Source organism: Gracilinanus agilis, chromosome 3, assembly GCF_016433145.1.
Source record: "Gracilinanus agilis isolate LMUSP501 chromosome 3, AgileGrace, whole genome shotgun sequence".
Taxonomy (NCBI): domain Eukaryota; kingdom Metazoa; phylum Chordata; class Mammalia; order Didelphimorphia; family Didelphidae; genus Gracilinanus; species Gracilinanus agilis.
In genome coordinates this window covers 508921654-508943695 of record NC_058132.1, presented here as the reverse complement: position 1 = coordinate 508943695, position 22042 = coordinate 508921654, and the positions used below count along the sequence as shown (strand labels likewise).

Here is a 22042-nt window from a genome sequence, read left to right as displayed (position 1 = left end):
CCATCTACTGCATAAAGTGAGGTAGATCTGTAACATTCCCACTGGCCAGACCTTAAAGGGCAGCATTGTAGCATGGCTTCTGGATAGAAGTATAATGTCCTTAAAAAAATTATAAACACTAAAAATACATTTCAAGTGGCTATTTCATTAAATGAGTCTAGCTAGGAGTTTAAATGAGCCCAAAAGGACAGAATTTGGATCATTTTTCTAAATGGTAGGTCCCTGAAACTTTAAGAGTAACAGTAAAAGATAGACTAATTATTACTAAAAATAGGGAGAAATAAAAATACTCATTTTTTAAAAAAAGATGTCAGAAACCAATAATTCTGACTGATAAAAATTAGGTGCAGAGAGATGAGCAGGTTTTCCGTCTCTACTCTGAAATGGGCTAGAGCTAAAAGAATGAATGATTTATTATTTTAACAAAGTAAATTGCTAGAAGTCCCAAAGGAACAGTTGATGGCCTAATATTATAAGTGACTTAGAAGTTTGTCCCAGTGCTTGTTCTATCTATAAGTTTTGCTTTATGGAGTAGCTTTGGCATTTATCCATCTGCATGGTTATAGAGATCTTAACTGCAAGTAAATATGGTTACTATTTTAATTAGAGCATCATCCATTTGGGAGTCCCTATCTATCTACTCTTAAAAAAATAGGTTCCTAGGATTTTAGATTACTTAGAAACAAGATAATTCTATCTAAGGAAACTGTTTACTTCACTAATATATTTGTATGGCTTTCCTTTAGTAATCTGCTATACCAGAAATATCATATTACATTTCCAAAAGGACATATATTATGTGTTTCCTTTTAAAGTTTGCTTTTTTTTTTAAGTGGCTTTCATATTAATTTACAAAACAAAACAGCTATCCTATTATCCCCAAAGATGTACTTGGCATATAGAAAAACAACATAATTAAAAATTAATTTACATTTCTAAATATTATAATACATTAATAAAATTATTATAATGTATTCTTTACCTTTAAAGTACGTGGAAAGGCTGAGAAAAGAGCTTTTAAACTAATATAACTCGATACATTTCTAGTAATTTGTTTTTAAAATATTACAGAATACTATTAAGAATTGAATCTGTTGCTATTCAAAAATTCAAAATTTGACTATTGATCTATTACTACAAACAGTTCCAAGCCTATGAAAGACATGAAAACAAAACAAAAAAATCTTATAAGTTTTGCAAATATATCTTGAGTTTTTTTCTGTTTTTAACCTAGGGTTATGTTTTAGCTAAAGCTAAATATGCTCACTTTGTTTTTTACTTTTTTCCTAATCAAACCTCTGACAATTTCTAGTTTTTAATAGAATTATCTTTAGAGCTATTTGTTTTAAGGAACATATTACTCTGAAAATGCTACTAAAATACTATGTGTGAGATGCAAAAAGTATTTCTAAGTTAAAAAAAATTAAAAACTTTTTAAAAGATAAAGGCACATTAAGTTTAAGCCTCAAAGCAAAATAGGAATAGTGACTTCATAATTATTATATATATCCACACTAAGTGTGTCAAAAAATGCTTCCTCATGTCTGCAAACTCCCAAAATAACGGGCAAGAGAATAATACAAGTTTCCAAGACACCAGATAACAATGTGCAAAAATTCAAAATCTTTGCATCTTAGAAATAATATGCATACTGATTCTTACAACGACAAGGGGTTTGCATTGCTGAAACTGTATAAATTTCTATCTCTTTTGGTCCAATAGAACCACTCTCCTGTTGTTTGATGTCTTCAACCATTTGAATGTTGTTGCAGTTAACAGGAAACTGTCCACTCCCACCTGATACAACAGCAAACTCTCTATCAATGTGCATACTGTCAGCATCATCACCGGCTCCTCCGTTCACTTGTGGTATAGAGCAAACAAAGCTTGGAGCTGTTTAAAAAAAGACAGACATGACATGATTTTAGGTTGTTCTGTACACATAAAGGAAAAGGTCAGGACAAATAGTCCTATTCCATATTTTCAAAGGATCCAGTAGTTTAATGCTTACCACCATTTTGATTTAATGTTATCCTTTATATACCTTGTGTTTTGCCCTCTTTATACTGAAATGCAGAGACTGCTGGTTACATACATAGTATAGTCAATCTTCTATTTATATCACAAACCAGATTTTCTTAGCAAATAATGGAAACTAAAACTTATTGGAATTACTAATACTCATCTGCATTCTACTTGATGGTGTATGGAATTTGAAGCATACTGTGTTTCTATTCTAAGTCTTTAATTTCAAGAAAAACATATATAACTTTAAACACTCAGCAGAAAATGGGTTATATGTTTAAAACATATTTACACCATTTCCTCAATATTGAAATGAATGAAAATTTCTAGCAACTAAGAATTACCTAATGACACATCCAATGTGTTTTTTAAAATTACCATGCAAAACACTTCCATATGGGTCACTGTTAAGAGCACTCATACAAAACCAAACCACCTAAATAAAACCACAAATACACGGTGAAAGACAGTATGCTTTGATTTGCATCTGACTCCAAGTTCTTTCTCTGGAGTGTTTTTTTCTTATTTTATTTGATTCTTATGTTTTTACTTCTGTGTTATATTACTAATTGGAGAAAACTGAGAAAGCTAGAAGAGTTATTATCATAAACTCAAATTTGCAAATGAGTCAATGTTTAGGAGTGAATATTGAGTTTCAGTTTTACAATGTGTTACCAAACAGAACAACCAGCATTTTTGTACCACTTCAACACCTACTGAGTACATTACATCCATTATTCCTTGTAAGCACTATTGATAGTCATCTCCATTTTATGGACATAGCTATTAAATGTCCCAAGAAGAATTTGAATCCAGGTCTCTCTGGATTCCCAGTCAAACGCTCCTTTATAGCCTGCTACCTTTCACTTAGTAGTGTCTCCCTTTCTTAGTTATATCTTAATTCAGTGATGGGCAAACTATTCCCCGAGGGCCAGATCCAGGTTGTAGTTTTCCCATCACTGCCTTAAGCAATTCCCTAATCACTACATCTGGATGTGGGGGCATAGCAATTAGGGAATCATTTAAGGCAGTGATGGGCAAACTACAGCCTGGCCCTCAAGGAATAGCTTGCCCATCACTGTCTTAATTCATGAAAATTATATCAACTCCTCACAAGTAAAAGAAAACAATTATTCTCATCTGAAGCCAGCACAGATTAAAAGAACATGAGGGCAGAACTTCATTTTCTGACATGTCACATTTTTAAGTTTAACCACTCTTGGTTTTGAATAGAATTCCTATAAAGCTCAGGGAAGAATGCTACATTATCATAATGATCAAACTTGACTCTCAAGAAATATGAGAAATTTTCCTCTTTGTAAAGTTAGAAGAGTATGTTTTGTATTTGATTAAAGAAATTACAAATAAATGAAGGTGATCTATAAAACTTAGACCATTTTTTTAAGTACAAGAAAAGGACACAAAGTTCAAAAAAGATGTGGGAGAAAAATCTTACATATGTGATACAGTTCTAATATGGGAGACACTACTCAGTTAAGCAAAGCAGAGGCAGCAACATAATAGCAGTTTCAAATTACTCCCAACACTGTACTGAAATCAGTGATAGGCATGGCTAATGTATAAATAGTCTTAATGATTCAGAAACAAATTTGCTTGGGATTGTGCTACAGAAACAAGAAAGGCTGGGGCAGCTAGGCAGCTCAATGGATTGAGAGCTAGGCCCAGAGACTGGTAGTCCTAGATTCAAAACTGACCTTGGATACTTCCTAACTTTGTCACCCAGGGCAAGTCACTTAATCCCCATTGCCTAACCCTTACAGTTCTTCTGCCTTGGAACCAATACATAGTATTGATTCTTAGATTTTAAAAAAGAAAAAGAAACAAGAAAAGGGCACAGATGTCCAAGTACCCAAAGGTGAAAAGATTGAGAAAGAAGCAGTGTAAAGAAAGTTAATGGTCTTGATATTACAAACTGCTCAGGGGGAAAAAAAATCATGATGTTTAAGTTGAGGAGTAGTTTGAAAAAGTAAAGAAAACAATGCTTTTGTTATCAAGACAAGGCCAAAATGTTCCTTAAAAAAATTTTTTTAACCAAAATTATGGACTGAAGCCTTTTTTCCCACTCTCCTCTCCCCCTTCTCCCACTAGGTCCTAGGGATTAAAGTATTCCAAGTGCCTGATATACTTCATAAACAGAGGGCTATTCATTTTTGAATAAAGCATTTGCTTTAGAAGAAATTGTATTGCAAGTCAGAGCAGCCTGTATACATACCTACATTTTATAAAGCTGTGTAATCTTTAAAAAAATTTAAAGTTTTTATCCCCATTTTACTAAAGTTGAGGATTAGCATCATGCCAAAAGCTCAAAGGTAACGACTAAAAACCATTAATATAGATATTAAAATGAAATCCAAGATGGTTTTTCAAGCCCACATTCCTAATCTTCCATACTTCTTCAGTCCTTTTGGTTTCAGTTTGGAAGCATACAAAACATTTACAAACAACTTTTTGACAGTCTATACTGTAGATTCTACTATACTTCCTGCCACCCCCTTTTTTTTAGTACTTCACCAGCATATGCATCAAGTTCAGGCCAGGCTTTTGCTGTATACTATTCTACAAAAAGTTCTATCATTTTTTAAAAATCACTTTTAACATGAAAGTTATACATGTTTAAATATCTAAGGGCAGAATTTATTTATTTCCATCAACTTATTTTCCCATCATGACTATTAAATATTCTCTACTCATTGAACAATGATGCTTTATACCATCCCATCAAAACAGTAAGATAAGTTTTATTTTAAAATTACACTTATTTTCAGACATTCTGGAAAAGCATCAGTTCTCATTTAACTTTTTTCAGGGAGTGACTTTGAAAATGTTATATGTGAAGACAAATATGTCAGAATTCAAGATTTTCTCTCAAAATGTTGGAAAAAGAATAAAAGCAATTAAGTTGGCATTTCATAATAAAACTTTAAAAATCAATGGGCCCCAGGTACCCCACTTACTGAGTCATCCTTTCAGCCATTGTTTACTGATCTGTTGAGAAATCTGCACCTCTCAGTGATATGTGAAATGAGTTCTAAAACTTAAAACTACAAAATGCCAACTGCTATTACTGTACAAGGAATATGATGAATGCCTTAAATATAACATATGTCTGGACTGATAAACCTATAGAGAACATTCAAATAAATCTGATTGGGATATTCCCTCAAGTGATGCAGATTGCAACCCTAGCATTAACTCCTCTTTTCTGTTGACTCATACACATTCCTCTGCTACAGGATGAGCTAGAGACTCTATCAACAATAGAAAGATAAAAGCTCAAGACTATCAACTTGTGAATTCACTAATTCAGCTCCTTTCTCAATTCTAAATTTCCAATGGCATTTTACTTTAGTTCTGGGAATTTTTCCTTCCTTTATACTTTGTAGCCTGCTCACATCCATTGTGTGCCCTTCAATTGCCCTAGGTGATATGCAACTCCTTGGAGACTGTTGTGTTCTACATCTTGCAGACTTGAAATACTGTAACAAGTGCTGATAAAATAAACATTTCTGGTTAAGTTTGGGGTCATTTAGTCCTGCAAAACTCTTTTAGCAGTTCATCCTATATTTGTAAAGGAGTTAGTGGAAGGAAATATGGGGAGAGATGGACAGCCCACTTATGGGAACAATGCTTGTCTATGTTGACTGATTTTATGCACATACACACCCACAAATAATCTCTTTTGTCTATCCATCTGCATGTTGCAATTTGGGCAACAGGCTCTTGAGTTGTTCCAGATCTCTTCCAAGAGGCCAGGCAATTGTCCAGGACCTGATACAAAGAACTTCAAATCATCTGTAAACAGGAACACCTACAGGATGTCCTCAGAGAACTGCTCTTCCACTGACTCTGTGCTGGATCTCCTCTATCAGAATGGCAGACAGAATTCCTTCATTTATAATTCAGGCCTAATGTTTATAACCATCAACATCAATGAGCTAAGATATTTGTTACATATTAGGGCTTCTTAGGTGACTCATATATTGATGAAGAGATACCAAGTTGAAAACGTCTTTAAGGCTGCGTCCTATTCCAACAAAATATTTTCCCACAATAAAAGGTAAAATTTTCCTTTTTACATATTTTAGTCAATTATAGAATGGTAGAACATTGCTTATGATACTGCCTATTCTCAATCATATTTAGACGTTATCAAAGCATTAGGAAGTGTGACAAAAAACATAAATGGAGTTAAAAGGTCAGGGATATATCTTGGCCATCTTTTTTCATATTAATCTTTCAATTCTTCAGGTCCCATAGCAGTCATGTCACTGCTAACATGGATCATCTCTATGTACTTGTTACAGTACACGTACTTTTCCCCATTCTTCATTCTCTTTAATACCATTTCCATTTCAAGTATATTTGGGAACAGGAGGTAGCTTTGCTGTCTTAGATAGCTGTTATTTAATTGTCATGGTTCTTCTGTTTGTTGGCTTCCATCCATTTCCATCTTTAAATGCCCTGGCGATGTCTTTGCTTAGTGCCTCTCCAGAATCTTCAAATGAAGGAAAATTTTTTGAAACACCTACTTTGTGCTAAGCAATGATTTAAAGGTGCATGTTTGGAAAGCTTTTGCCCTCAAAAAGCTTAAATGCCAATAAAGCATTCAAATAGCAAGAGACAAAAGAGTTCTATTTTGATTTGGAAAGTTTAATGAACAGAAATAAAGGGAGTAGATGGACACACTTCCTGGAGCAATGGCAACAGTGATTTGACTTGGGCTACAAAAAGCAAAGGGGCTCAGGTTTGTGTTCAGAAGCAAAGAAATAAGATGGTTAGTTTAGGTGGTATTAAAGTATGCCTGATATAGCAGGCCTCAAGGTGAGGAGTTCTGGAAATGAAAAGGTTAAATCCTCTTTAAACTTGTTTTGCCCACTATTGCTTCTCTCTAGCTAGCAATAACTGTTCATAGTATATTTCTTAAGTTTTTATGAACAAGTTTATATTCTAGTGTTGTTGACCACCATTTCTTTGTTGAATAGTTTATACATGAAGTTAGAAGACTAGTGATTTCACTTATCCATTTTCAGGCAGTGGTTAAGTGACTTGCACAGCTAACAAAGGTCTGAGGCCAAATTTGAGCACAGGACCTAACAGGCCTGGATCTCAATCTACAGAGCCACCTACAGCTGCCCCTCATTATCTATTTTCAATCACATGCTAGATCTTTCTTATCACTTTTTTCTAAAGGAGGAAAACATTATAGCAATTTAGGCATAAATAAGCAAGAACATAAATTCTGGGATTCCTGAGGACTGAGTCAACATGCTATAGCAGTAGCATAAGCATATGTTTTTTGAGCAATATTTACATCGAATATTTCTCCCAATGTTACTCTTAAGATAAAGTGTAGATAAGCAATCTTGAGTACCGTGATTAAGAAAAAGACAATGCAACTTGTTAACATACCTAAGACTATAACAAAAGCATAGTCCCAGTGACAGTAACAGGCACAAGAGAACCTAGAGGCTTTCTTTTATACCCTATAGCCAAGCCCCAAGGCAAGATTTCTCTGGGTAATTTCACCAACTCTGAGGGGTTCAACTATTAACTCTATAGTTGTGATAGAAGCATTTTATAACTCTTATGATAATGTACTAATAAATATATTAATCCACTAAACATTTTTTATCCCAGCACTAAGTCTGAAATTAATGCTCCTGAATCATATTTTGCATTGCTATCCCACATGCCTTGCTGCTCTTAGAAATAAGCAAAAGCATACACATAAGACAGTTTTCATAGCCCTATCATTTCTGAAATGTCTTTGTTAAGCAGTTATTTCTTATTCATTAAATTTTCATTAAAAACTTAAAATTATTTCCACCTTATGTCCATTAAAATTACCACATGTAAAAGAAACATGCTTCCTTTTAATATACAATTGAGTTTTTCATTGTATTTTTGACAGAGAGGCATTTCAACCTAAGTAGTAGAACATTAAGATGGGCATAATTATATAAAATGGTCAGAGTAAAACAAATTCTATAAACTTTAAAGCTTAAGGCATTAATTATGAAACAAGCAAGTACTAAACACATACTCTCTGTCAAGCACTGTTAGAAGCACTAGATACAAAAAGACAAAAAATCTTTGCCTTCAAGGAAGGAGCAAGGAAAAAACCATTTGTTTGTTCACTAAATTAATTCTCAACTTAAAAAAAAAAATCATATAAGGACTAGTTCTGTTTCTTTATCCTATTACAAACTGAATCTGCCTCTGAACAAAAGCTAAGAGAATTCTTTAAGGCCAGTGTTGTGCCTATTTTATAAAAACAATGAAGAAAATTGGAAGGGATAACGGTATCAATTATTTTTGTAAACAGTGACAACTTTGATAAAAAATATTTAACTCAAGGATATGACATTATTGCCCAAATAAAACAGCAAAAAAAAAAATCTTAAAAAGCTAGTTATTTGGCATTTAAAATAAAGCTTCTTTGAGTGGGTATAACAATAAGGTGTACCTTTTCAGTTTGATATGCACCACTGTAACATGTATGATTTTGTATAATTAAAATCTAGCATTGGAATATTCTTATTAAAAAAACAAAGTACAAAAGAGTTATAAAACTAAAGCTTTAACCAAGAAATCATGAGCAAATATTACTCTTGAAGTAAACACTAAAAAGGTGCCCTAGAAATGCAAGTTTAGCTTTTGGTTTAAAACCCTGCAGCATTTTGTACACAACCATTAAAAGTAAACAGGTAAGAATAGTCATCATCAACTCTACTATTATACTCCTAGGTTGCTATTTCTAAGGTTTATCTACTCAAAAATGTATTTAGTTGACTGTAAAAGGCATTTGCAATTAGATAGTTGGGCAACTCGATAATGCCACATTGTAATAAATTATCATTTTCCAAACTCTGGGAGTTGCATTCATTAGGGGGAAATTATTTCCTAAAGATATAGATCAACTGACCAATTTCTCCCCCTAATTTTGGCAGTAGTTTCTTTTCTAGAATTATATGAAGAAGGTTCAGCAGTCTTTTGGATAGCCTAAGTTCTTGGGCAATGAGATAAAAAGTAACAGTGGAAAAGATATTTTCATCTTCATACCATCCAAAGTACCCAAATGAATAGATCACATTTAAGAAGAAAACACTTGACAAAAATTAACTTGGTAGTAAGGCTAATTTCCCATAAAAGCCTAAGCTATTTCATCCTATAGACAAATAGGATTATCTATGATAATGTAATCCAATGACCAAGATTATGTCATCAAAGGGCATTTGTGCCTTTTAACATAAATGGTTCTCTTCAAAAGGTTAACTTTGTTTAGCCCTGCCTCCTTCTTATCCTATTACCAAAATGGCAAGTATTTATATAATGAAGAGGAAAGAGATCACTCTTTTAAGTCATTCTAAACAGAATCTCATTCTGATTTATTAGTATTAAAAAAAAGATAGCTGTTTGAATATTATTATAGCTTAAGTAAATTGTTTTCTAAACAGATAAGCCAGCTGACTTTTTCTAGTTTTCCTCATTCCTTTCAAAATTGATTGTAAAAAACCATCAAAACTATAAACCCTAACTAGGAAAGAAAATTTTGAGGAGAAATTTATTATGGAGGGGAGGAGAGGAAGAGAAATTTTCACTTCTCTAAGTTTTCTGGATGGTTGGTTGGTCTTTCAGGAAAATTGGACAAGACAGAAAATGTTATTTCTATGTAAACTAATTCAATACTAAAATAAATAGAAACCTTGGAAGGGAAAAGGGAACGAATAGAATAATGTTCTAAGAGAGAAGGAGCTCACTACTTTATTCTTTAGCATGATACTACTTCCTCTTCCATTTAAGCTAGAATATTTCAAAAGCATTATGACCTCCAACTATTTTATTAACATATTTACATTAAGTATGCAAGGGCAATTTCTTTATAAATAAACATACAGATTTTATTCTTGGCATGTGAAATTAAAAAATGGAAGCTTCTTACATTTAATAAAAAAGTATAAAATTGGAACATTAAGCACCAATTCGAATGAATCTGAGAGAAAATCATTACCATAATAAAATCCCTATTATCTGAATAGTAAAAGAAAGTAAAATTATATTGGGGGGGAAACTGTGGCAGAATACATATAACCTTCTTTGAGCAAGTTATCTGGGTATTGCAGATAAAATTCCCTAACGTTCACAAAAATTGTGTTTTACTTGGGTATCTTCAGGTTTCCATTCTGCATATTTATACACATAGAATAACAGTAAAAGTGCATTATTTCCTTTTCCCTCCTTTCTACTTGACTCCACTGAAATAAAATTACAAAACTGGCAAATCTAAGAATTTCAAATATATGGAAAACAAAAATAAGAGGTATAAACAAGCTACAGTAGTAGTATTATATAATGTAAATGAGACGTGTTGACATTACATTAAGTGAATAAGGAACAAGTAGCATGTCTTATAGATTCTTTTGCAAAATAGCATATTCAAATCAGTTATTTGAATTCCATGTCTAGAACATGAAAACCCACCTTTTAAGTTTAAAGAAATTAAATCTTCAGGAAAAAAATGGAGACTAATCATCAGAAACTGAAGTTCTGTAGTATTTATAATTTAATATGACAGCATCGCAGACATTTCTCAAGTCACTTGAGGTGCTTGGCCACATTCACATCAAGTCCAACCTGCTTAAGGTACTATACAAACCTGGTTCCCGATTCATTTAATTTACATTCAACCAGCAATAGTTCCCAAAAAATACAAAGAAATAAGGCGCATTCTATTTTAGCCTTTTAAAAATATACTAACAGGTGTAGCAAGGTAGTCACACCTAGAGACAGGAGGTCATAGATTCCAAACCTCAGATACTTCCTTGCTATGTGACCCTGGGGCAAATTATTTAACCCTGATTGAGTATCCCTTACACTCTTCTTTCCTTGGAATCAATAATTAGTATCAATTCTAAAATAGAAGATACACACACATATGTATGTATACACCTTGCTTCTCCACTTCCTAGAATCAAAAGGAATTGATGAAAACTAGCATATTATATAGAAAAGGGCCCTTTTGAATATAAAGGTAAAAAAAGCTAGTGCGCCATCTTTGGGATTATTACCCTACCTGTTGATCTGAGGCAAATTTCAAAATATGAAGTAGCTACTTTTAAATCTTACTCGGATATGCAAATTTTGTACATGGGCTTCCTCTCCATTTCCTTTGCTACAATTGATAGATTTAATACAGAAATGCTCACTTGAAAAAGCCTACTCTTGGTAGGAATTAAAAAATAGGTAGAACTTGGGTTAACTCAGTTTTTAGGGGAGGGGGAAAGCCTCAGTAACTCAGAAAATTAGCACAGACGATTCAGTACATGGATTTGATCTATAGTACAAAGTGACCTTTTAAGTGCTGATAAAATAGTTGAGGATTCTTATTTTATGTCAGATTCATTGACAAAATAATTAAATCTACAAAATCTGTTTTATGGTGATTTCCTAGATAAATTCTAACAATTACCTTTTTACTGAGTCCGAAAGTCTACTTGATGTAGAATTCCATCCCATTCCTCCCTCCCTCCTCCCAAAATCTTTGGATTAAAGTCATTGTTTGGAAATTCATGACCATACTGCTCTTTTGTTCAATTCACTAATTAATAAATGCCTATTATGCCAAGGGCTGTGAAAAAAATGAAGATCAAAATATTCTTGTAAATCAATGAATTTACATTCTGGTGGGGAGAAATTATATATATATATATATATATATGGTTGTCATTTTTTTTTTTTTTTGCTATTTTTAGAACCAGTGAGTTCAAAAGCACTGGTACAGGGAAACTCTTTGGGTGAGGACATTTGCTTATATAAGTGTAGATCATCAATTATTCTGAAATTGCCTTATAGAGCTGCCTGGAGCAGAGAAAGATTAAATGAATTGCCCAGGGTCACAAAGGGAATATATTATATTGGAGGCCAGACTTTAAACCAGGTCTTCCTGGATGAGACTGTATCTCTACCATTCCATGTTGAAAAAACATAAATGTTATATAAATACAAATTAAGTCTAGAAAAAAAAGATTCAGATTGTGGAGGTCTTTATAGTATAGACCAAATTATATTTCCTAAGGGTAATAGGAAATCAATGAAGCTTCTTAAGTAGGGAAGTGATAATCCAATATGCTTTAGGAATATCAATATGGAAGCTGAGCTTAAGATGGAATAGAAAAGCTGGATGTAGGGAGCCCAATTATGTTAACAGCCAAGGTGAAAGAGGATAAAAAAGGGCCTGTTTTACGAAAAGGTAGTTTTATGAAATCCTTCACAAATTCTGATCCTAATTCTATTCTCTAACACTATGCAAGGGAGGGAACTAGCAGATGAGGAAGCGTCCTGTACTAATGTAGGCTAGAATATTATCTGGCAACTTATAGTTGACCTCAGTCTCACTGAGTGATTTACTGGAGCTGGAAAGCTAGTACATCCCAGATGTAGGATATGATCACAGGTTTACCTAGCTTCAAGCCCATCTCTTTATCCACTAATCTCCACTACACAAAAAACTAAAATATTTGGCTTCTCTAAATCTCTTATCATCTATTAATGTCTTCTTTAAAATGGCAGCTAGAATATCATAAACAGGTAGTTTTACTTTTTTGTGTTTAGATACCATCAATGAAGCCTAAGGTTTTATTAGTTTTTAGAGCAGATATCAGGTAATTCATACTGATCTTAAAGCTAAGATACCTGCATCTTTCATCTATAGAATTTATTTGTTAATGTGCACAATTTTATAGTTAAATTATTTTCTCATGCTGATTTTCCATAGTTCTATCTTGTCAAGATACTTTGATTCAAAAGTACCAGCTATATGCTTCTAAAATGTGGTCTTATTTACATAAGACTAACTTAGCCAGTAAGTTTATGCTTAATTTGTGATAAAAAAAAAAAAAGCTACTATCTAACAACCTATGGATATTATTTTATGTGGGATAAAACACTGAAATCAAGCCCTCCATTTCCCTCAAAGCAGGACAAAAACTACTGAAAGCAAGGCTTATTGGGCAGATAGGTGGCTCAGTGGATTGAAAGTCAGGCCTAGAGATGGGAGGTCCTAGGTTCAAATCCGGCCTCAAACACTTCTTAGTTGTGTGACCCTGAACAAGTCATTTAACCTCCATTGTCTAGCCCTTACCATTTTTATGCCTTTGAACTAATTCAGAGTATTGATTCTAAGATGGAAGGTGGGGGTTTAAAAAAGAGGTTTAATATGCAAAATTATTAAAATAAGTAAACTGCTTGAGTCTAATTATGATTTTTAAAAAATGTTATCAGAGAAAAAGACCACTCACAACAGAAATAAATTTACTTACCTTAAAATGGAATACCGTGTTTTAAATGACACAGGATGTGCCATGGAAAGATTGTGTTGACCCTATCAGAAATTTTTTTCACAAGCTCAGTAAGTCAAAAAACAAATAAATCAGGCACGATGGCAGAATATTTTAATAGTTATATTTCAAATACAAGTACAAAACAGAAAATATTTCTATAATCTACATCACAATGCCCATGTAAACTTGAGTAGTAGCAAGATTGTACTAACATTTGTTCTTCAGCATGTTTTGAGCCTGTTTAAATTTCTCTCTCATCGCTCTTTTTCATAGGAGGCCAGTCTTCACAGCTACAGAGAATAAAACTTGAAGGTAAACAAAGAGTACTTCTCTTGGTGAATGATCTCCTTGTCTGTGAAGCTCCCATTAATATAAAAGGGAGCCTTCAGCTTTTATGGCTGAAGTAAGATATGTAAAAAGAAACATTTATTATAACTAGTTTCTTCCCCACCCCTAAAGCAGTCTCACCTTCAGTTCTAGCCTTCTTTATTCCAGCAGACTCGACATCTTCAAAGGACCGCTTTCGATTTGTCCCAACACTAACATGATTAGGAAATGCATTCTGATGAACCCCATTTAAGGTGCCATTATTAAAGAAACGAGTCAGATGACAATTCTGGAGGTTCAAGAGAAACTGGGCACATTCTTGGAAACCCTGGGTATGTGCAATGTCTGCTGCTGTCAGGCCACTGGCATTTCTTAAGCTGCATAATACAAAGAAACTGAATTACATTCCATTAGCAGTTTAACCTGGCTGCTGCTCCTGCTGTTCTTACTGACTAACTATCTGAAGGTGATATGAGAGAGATAGAGAGAAAGACTATACAAAAATTTACAGCAAATTTTCGTTAAAGAATAAGTAAATCATCTTAGTTCTTTAACTAACTTTTGCTCTTATACATCTGGTTTCTAAGCAAGATTTGGAAGACAGTGTATGAAGACAAAAATCAATATTCTAAACTCCCTTTAAAAAGTTATATTCCTATTTAACATAAAATAGCATAATAAAATGCTTAATCTGAAGAATCAGAACATTATGCTAGCTTCAGACTAAGCTTGAAATCCTGAATTCTATCATCTGCCTATACTTACTTTATAATCCATTATTCTATCTTGAGTAAAAAGTTAATTATATAATCAAAACAAACATGTACTAGTAATTGTCCATGGCATTCATATAACAATCACTATTCTGCCTAATGACAAAAAAATTATCATTGATAAAGCTCAGGTCTGCTCATAGCAGATTTTATTAAAATATGTGACACTGTAAGTGGAAAGCTAGGGGATTAGTTTGATACTAAAATTAAGTATCCTAATTATTTTATTAAAAGACTATGTATTGGTTAAAACCAATCTTGATTAGATGTTAATTTGGAACTGGAAACAAGAAATGTGAATGAGAATTCACTTTGAAAAGTCTGCTTACTCATTTTTAAATAATTCTCTATAACAGAATATGCATGTGTTACTTAAAAGAATCAAGATTTTGATTCCTTCTTCAATACACTAAAAGGTATCTAGTAATGAAAAGTAAGATTGAAGTATTAAATGGAAACAACAAAATGAAAGTCTCAATAAGATAACTATTAATTTGTTTTTTAAGAACAAATTAATTCTAAAATATCAATTACACAATTCATGAGAAGTCAAATTTTAAGAGACAAAGCTATTCCATGTTGAAATTTCCCCAGAAGACAAGAATAGTGCTTTGTGAGCAAAACCGAGAAACTAGTTAGCTAAAGGTCAATTAACTAGAAGAGTATCTAATAAGAAGAAAACTAAAAGAGCCTCCAAACCTATTCACTACATAGCAGTGGCATGATTTAAATAAAAGATTAAATGCTACAACTTGAAATAATTTTAGTTAATTAGATAATTTAAAAATCCTTAATCTAAAAATCATTTCATAAAGTCACTCATGAGAATGAGAAAAATCTTGAGGCTGAATATTCTAAACTATATAGATCAAAAACAAAACAGAATTTTATGCATACAGATGACCACAAGATTTATATTATTACTTTGTCAAACCACAAAGAAAATTCTGGAGTTCAAATAATTAAAAAATAATGGAAAAATTTCCCTAAATAAGAGATCAATTTAAGTATCAAAATCAAATGTTTTAAAGAAATTTGACCTCTTTAGTTTTGTTCAAATATAAAAAAGCTACGGGAAGTATTAAGAATCCAACAGAAAAAATTATTTACAAAATCTTTCCAATTTCATGGAAAGGAAACAAAGTTAGGGATGCCTAGAATTCCTGAGGAATATCACTGACAATTTCACTATGAAAGTTATGAAATTTAATGGAAGTTATTCTAGAATTTTACATTATAATATCTGAATTCAAGGTTATGAATTGGAATAGAAAAGAAATAAAGTTAGGTCAGAATATCCAAATGGGTTGTTTGTACAAAGTGAATTATACAAAATGAAGGGCTTCTTTGCACTTCAAAATAACAATACGCTGGACCTAGAGAAGACTGAAAGATGGGCAATAAGACCAAGAAAACATGAAGGCTAGCATATGAAAACATAAAAAAAAAAAATTAAGACTCTAGTTTGGAAAATTGTGTAAGAAGCCTAAAAAAATACAAATATTATGGATGAGCATTGGTTTGCTCTCCAGAATAGGAATATAAGAATGAATGAAATGCCACTCCCTGTCAAAAACTGAGGACAAATTTAGGAGAAATATTGAAGAAAAATACGCTAAACAGGAGGTTTTAAGAACATACACCACAAGAAAGTTACATATGTTGAAAATATAGATTTAAAAGATCTAGATAAGCCCACAGGCTTACAAAAACCTTAATTTTTAAGGGAAAGCTATTTAGAACATTCCTTGAATTCTAAAGATGACAAAAGGGAAAAAAAGCATCTTTCTACAAAAAATCTTTTAATGTTCATCAAACAGAATATTGAACTGGATGGATCCCAAGTAAACTTGGTATGGTTTTTTTAAGTGAAATTAATTTTTTAAGGGAAATGGTGTCAATATATTTACTGTCAGAAAGAAAAGAGCATTTAGGGTTGAGAGAGAATAGTAAAGGTTCCTAAACTATTTTCCTGTAGCTCCCTTTCTCCCAAAGGGAAAGGACATGCCATTACAAAATTTTCACAAAGAATGGCATTACCATTAACTTTGGATGAAAAAATTAGATTGCTTTCATCTATTTAGAAAATTTAAAATGAATTTTGATTTATCACAAAATTAAACTTTAAGATGAGAAAATACAAAGGAATCAATAGAATTAAAAAGTTCTGCAGGTTTCTAAACTACTTGTAGACTTAAAGGAAAATTATTTAAAAAAAAACAAACAACCAAATAGGCTATGTGAGCCAAGAATCAGGAAACAAGGATTAAAATTTATCTTTAGAAGATTTAAATTTCCCCAACCAAAGAACAGATGGAAGAATCTGAGTGACAGACTGCTAGTACTTCAGAAGTTCTGTCTAATGATATAGTTTGTATCACTAAACAAAAACCTTTGTTATTTTGCAAAGAACTTCCAAATTTACCATTTATATTCAATGTTCAATAAAAGTAAATCAATCACAAAATTAAGGGGTTTTTTTTGTTGATTTTGTCCTCTTTAGGGTTGGGTAGAAGGCAGTGCAGTATAGCAGAAAGAATGCTGAACTTGGAGACATGAAAGACCTAGGTTCAAATTCCATCTCATGCTAGGCAACTTAACTTCTGGGCCTCTTAACTATAGGATACTCTTAATAAAATGGAGATAACACCACCTGTGGTATCTAACTCACTAGGTTGTGAGGCTCAAAGTTGTTCAAATACAGAAAGTGCTTTGTAAACAACACATAATACATATCTAGTCTTCTATGCAATTTTTAAATTTGTTGCCCTTAGTCTATGTACTGACAATGGCACCTTAGTATGTAATGTCCAGCTTTTCAATTGTCTGTTCTGTTTAATATTTTGTTATGTCAGCATGTAATTAATGCTGGTAATATCATCTTGTTCACTGATTGCTTCGTTTGTATATAATGTCTTCCCAACTAGATTATAAGCTCCTTTGAAACAGACCACAGGACTGGGCATGCAACCAAACATTTATTGAATATGTATTTAAAAAAGGAAAATAAATTATATTGACTGTGCTTTAATAAAGATTATATATATAGATAGTTTAAATCAAAGATTTAATTCATAATATCAATTCTTAATTATGTCACAGAGGTTTGTAATCCTTAATAACCCCAAAGAAAAGAGAAAAACATAAATAATACTTGTTGGTAATACTAATGATTTATAATTCTTTGGGGCTTTTTTCTTTTAAAAACTTTTAAGTAGTTTAACATATACTTTAAAAACCACATTGCAATAAGTGTAGCTCAAAATTAAATAGGCAAAAATCATCATGTTCTATTCTTAATCTATTTCTTTAATAATTTCCAAATATGCCACTTCATGCAGGATGAAAAAAAAATGAGAATTTGAAATGAGTAGCTAAAGTTCTTAAATGTTGTACCTTTGCAATCACCTAATCTAAAACTCATTTTATATGTGAGGAAATGGAGGCCTAAGAAGGTGAAATTTAACTGCCTACACCAAAAGATGTAGCAGCAGAGCTGGAACCACAACTTTGGAACCTTCCCAACTCCAGCCCAGTGATTTTTCTTCTACTCTTGTCTCTTAAAAGGCTATCCTTTTTTTTCTTAAAACAGCCACAAAAATGTCCCCATAACCTTTTTTGTATTCATGTGTTTCTTATATGGTGATCCTATATGCAATTTTAATCATCTTTATTAAAAAGATATTTACTCTAAAAAATATTGTCAAAAAAATGTTTCAACTTATAAGATTCTCACACTTTAGCCAGTGCAGCAAAAAATAAAGGGACCTTTGGATATGATGTCTAATAGCAGAGAACAAATATTAACTCAATACTGACTCACTTTTAACAAAATTTAACCTTAGCAAGACTCTCATTTCAACATTTCAGCTTTTAAGAATTACAGGATAAATTTACCCTCCCCCCCAAAGCACTTAGGTCTGTCTTTCCAATTTAATTGTTTTTATATATCTGACCGAAGATGACCTTGATGTCTGTATTCTTAAAGTCTGATGAGATGTTTTACTGGGTTGTTACTGTTTTAGAATGTATATGTTATGGTACTCCAAAGGGAAATTAAAAGCAGTTGGAATCACAATGCTACACAAAAGTTAAAAAAAAAAAAGTTTCCAAGAACTATCTTTAATGACAACTGAATAAATAATGAAATTATACATTCAGTGTTCTGAGGCTATGCCCCTGAAGACAAAAAATTTAGAGAGAACCAAACGCCTTAGATTTGACATTCCTTACTTTAAAAAATTTTGCTGTGTATTTATGTAGCATTAAAATAAAGATTTGTGCTTAATAGGCTCTCTTGAGTTTTGTATTACAACTGAAAGTACTGCATCTAGTAGTCCTAAGGTTGTAACTGTCCTACAGTATTTGTAGATAAAGGATGAGGAGAAAGGTAATTTTTGGAGATAGTTGCTAGAGAAACAAATGGAAATGGATATATTAATTTTGTCAGTACAACCATCCAAATGTATAAATCATTGTGATTATAAACTTTTACTAAGACTAGTATGGCCACATATATTATGGACTATCTGAAGAAATATCTTTAATCAAGACCTTTAATTTTCTTCTAGCATTAAGGTTTCTTGATTTTTCGGAACTTGTTCTATAAAAGACAGGGGAAACATGATGGGTGTGTGTGTGTTAAATGCAAGGCTCAATTTCAAGAGCAAAAAATACATACTGACCATATTTCTGTTACTTATATAGGACAGACAATTGTGCTTTTTTCCCTACAGGTTTCTTTTGTATTGACTAATATTATTTACTAGGAAAAGTTTGTAATAAGCAAATAATCTAAAAAGAGTTAAACAAAGCTTTCTTTACTGAAAATTGGGAGTAAGGACATTAAGTAATTTTTTTAAAAATCCCTTTAAAAGAAGTACATTACCAGCAACTCTTCTTTATATTTTCCACTTATAGTGTCACAGGAATAAAGGTGGTGTATGAATAGGCTTTTCTATAAAGAAAAACCAAAGTTTAAAAAAAGATTTTTAAAAAACTCAGTATTTGACAAGAAATTACTGAAAAGGCTATTTTTTTTTGAAAACCTGAGTTTCACATCACCTTCAGTCATGTTTTCTTTTTGTTAATGCCATGCGACAATCTAAAGTAAACCACATCCTTTGAATATCAATGTAATATTTCTGTTAAAAATACTGATCTCAACTTAACTATTGTTAGTTTAGTTTACAAATAAAGGTAGATATCATAAATTAGGGTAAGCAAAGCATGCAAATCTAAAGATTCTATATCTGAATTCCTAGATTAGCATTAAAACCAATCACCGCAACAAATACCTCAACAGTATGCCTTGTGTGGAGAAAGGAAGCGATACTGAACATTCAATGCCACAACTGTAAGGTTTTCGGAGAAGCACCTGTGGCAGTTTCAGCAGTTTCTATATGGAATGCTCCCCCTTTCTAGGATTACTTGAAAAAATCAAGTCAATTCGAATTACGTAGCTGTAAAACATTGACACGTGTAGTTTTTACAGTTTCAGAATCTTCTGTTTGATTTAAAACGGGCAAGGGTTCATAAAACAGGAAACTTATATCATAAGGGATCACATATTTGCAGGCAACATTTAGATTAAAAAAATACATATACATACATAAGGTGCAGTAGCACATTATTCATTGCGTTTAAGCCATTATCATGTGACCACCTTAACCATGAGATACTGTGACAGGACACTGCCTTTTTAATAACGATATTTTTTTAGCATGAAGCCAATTTAAGTCTGTCAATATTTCGATAAAAATTGAACATTATGGACTAAAAACCATTAGTCAACTCACGATTCTGGTAACTTTATAATTTGGTTTGCTGTATCTCAAATACATTAGTAACTATTCCTAGACAAAAATAAGCAAATACATGGAATCATTAAAAAAAAGATCAAAACATTATGTTTATATGTACAGAGATAAACATTAGCATATCATTCAACTTCTTCAGCAAAATAATTTGAAAAGTACATGTATATAAATATATATATATTTTAACCCTTTGGTATCCAAATAAAAATTCTGAAATAGGTATGAAGAAATTCTTACATACTTATTCTTTGGGTAACAGTTTATAAGAAAATACACATTTACAAAGTTTCTACCTAAAACACACTTGGTGCCAAGTTTTCGTTTCAGGTTTGAGATATTGAGACTGATGTTGTTACACCACTATTTAAAGCCAAATCAAGTTTGCTTAAAATATTTTAAGGATTTGTTATTCCATTAGTGTATAAAATGTATACTAACAAAGTATGCCTTAGTAAATAAAATTAGTAAAATTTTGCTTGATTAAAAAAGAACAATTAGATCATTCTTTCTACTGCTATGGATAATTTCATTGGTACAGTATAAAGTAGCATTTTCTATTTTATAATTCAGGGCTTTTAAACACAGGAAAAAATATCTGCACTAGAACCTTTTGGTTTTGTTTGGAATCAAGACATAACAGTGTTTATCAGTCAAAATAAAGAATTATAACTATGTATTATGCCAATCAAATTTTTAAAATGAACTATTAAGAATATAATACTATCATCTTGCCATCTTTTCTTAACTTGTGGGTAAAATACGGATTCTATCTTCACTCTTATATAAATAATTCCTTAATATGAATGCCTCATACTCCACAGTAGGTCACACAATCAGACCTATTTTTGATTATTTCAATGATTATGTGGAAGCTGTTGAGAGTAGAGAAGACTGTAAGCAAAAAGAATACTTGGGAAACTACCACAACAGTCTAGATAAGTAAACTACAATGGTGGTTTGTGGGACTAGACAATGGGGTATACAAAAAGTTTTGTGGAGCCCGACTCAAACAAAAACTGGCAACTTTTGGAGCAGAAGAGTAAAGAGGCAAGGATGATTTTGAGGTCGAAAATCTGAGTGACTTAGAAGAATGGCAACTTCAAAAGAAATAAGGTCAGTTGAAAATAAATGGGTTTGATGAGGGGAGAAGATGAAGCTGAGATGTCCTAATAGGAAATAGAGATAAAAATGACCAGAATGTAGTTATGCATTGCTAGAGTTCAGGGGAGAGATTTAGGTTTTTTATGTTATGTACACATAAATTTACTTGTATACACACATACATATATGAACAATTTATTGAATTTAATATGATTTGGGGAGTTATTTATATAATGCAGAGAAATTCTACTTGAACCCAGGAGAGCTAATGAGATTAACAAGAGCATAGGCGAGAAGGCAGAAATCAGATATATTCAGCTAAGGAGCCTAAGAAGGAATAGTTAGAACAGGTAGGGAGAGACCAGTGTCACACTAGACAACAGAGGAGAGAATACACAATAGAAGGAATTGATCAACAGTAATCGAAAGCTGTTGTCAAGAAACATTAGGACTGACCAAAGGCCACTAGATCTCAGGATGAAGAGATTATTGGTAATGATCAAGAGATCAGTTTCAGTTGGGTAGGAAGGCTGAAAGCCAAACTTAGGTTTGAGTGTTGAGGAAAGAAGCAGCAACAAGCCCAGATTATTCTAAGAGTTTAACAGTTAAATAAGAGGTGGGTAATAGGATGGTAACA

At 32.3% G+C, this 22042-nt stretch overlaps 1 protein-coding gene across 1 annotated transcript in view; it reads right to left on the bottom strand.

Annotated features, from left to right (window-relative positions):
* Positions 1–22042, bottom strand: part of ANKRD10 (ankyrin repeat domain 10) — a 45321-nt gene that overhangs the window by 4803 nt on the left and 18476 nt on the right. The window contains exons 4-5 of the mRNA XM_044670525.1: positions 13854–14089; positions 1798–1893 (exon numbers count right to left, since the gene is read on the bottom strand). Coding sequence (XP_044526460.1) covers positions 1798–1893; positions 13854–14089 — 332 coding nt within the window. The remainder of the gene's footprint in view (positions 1–1797; positions 1894–13853; positions 14090–22042) is intronic.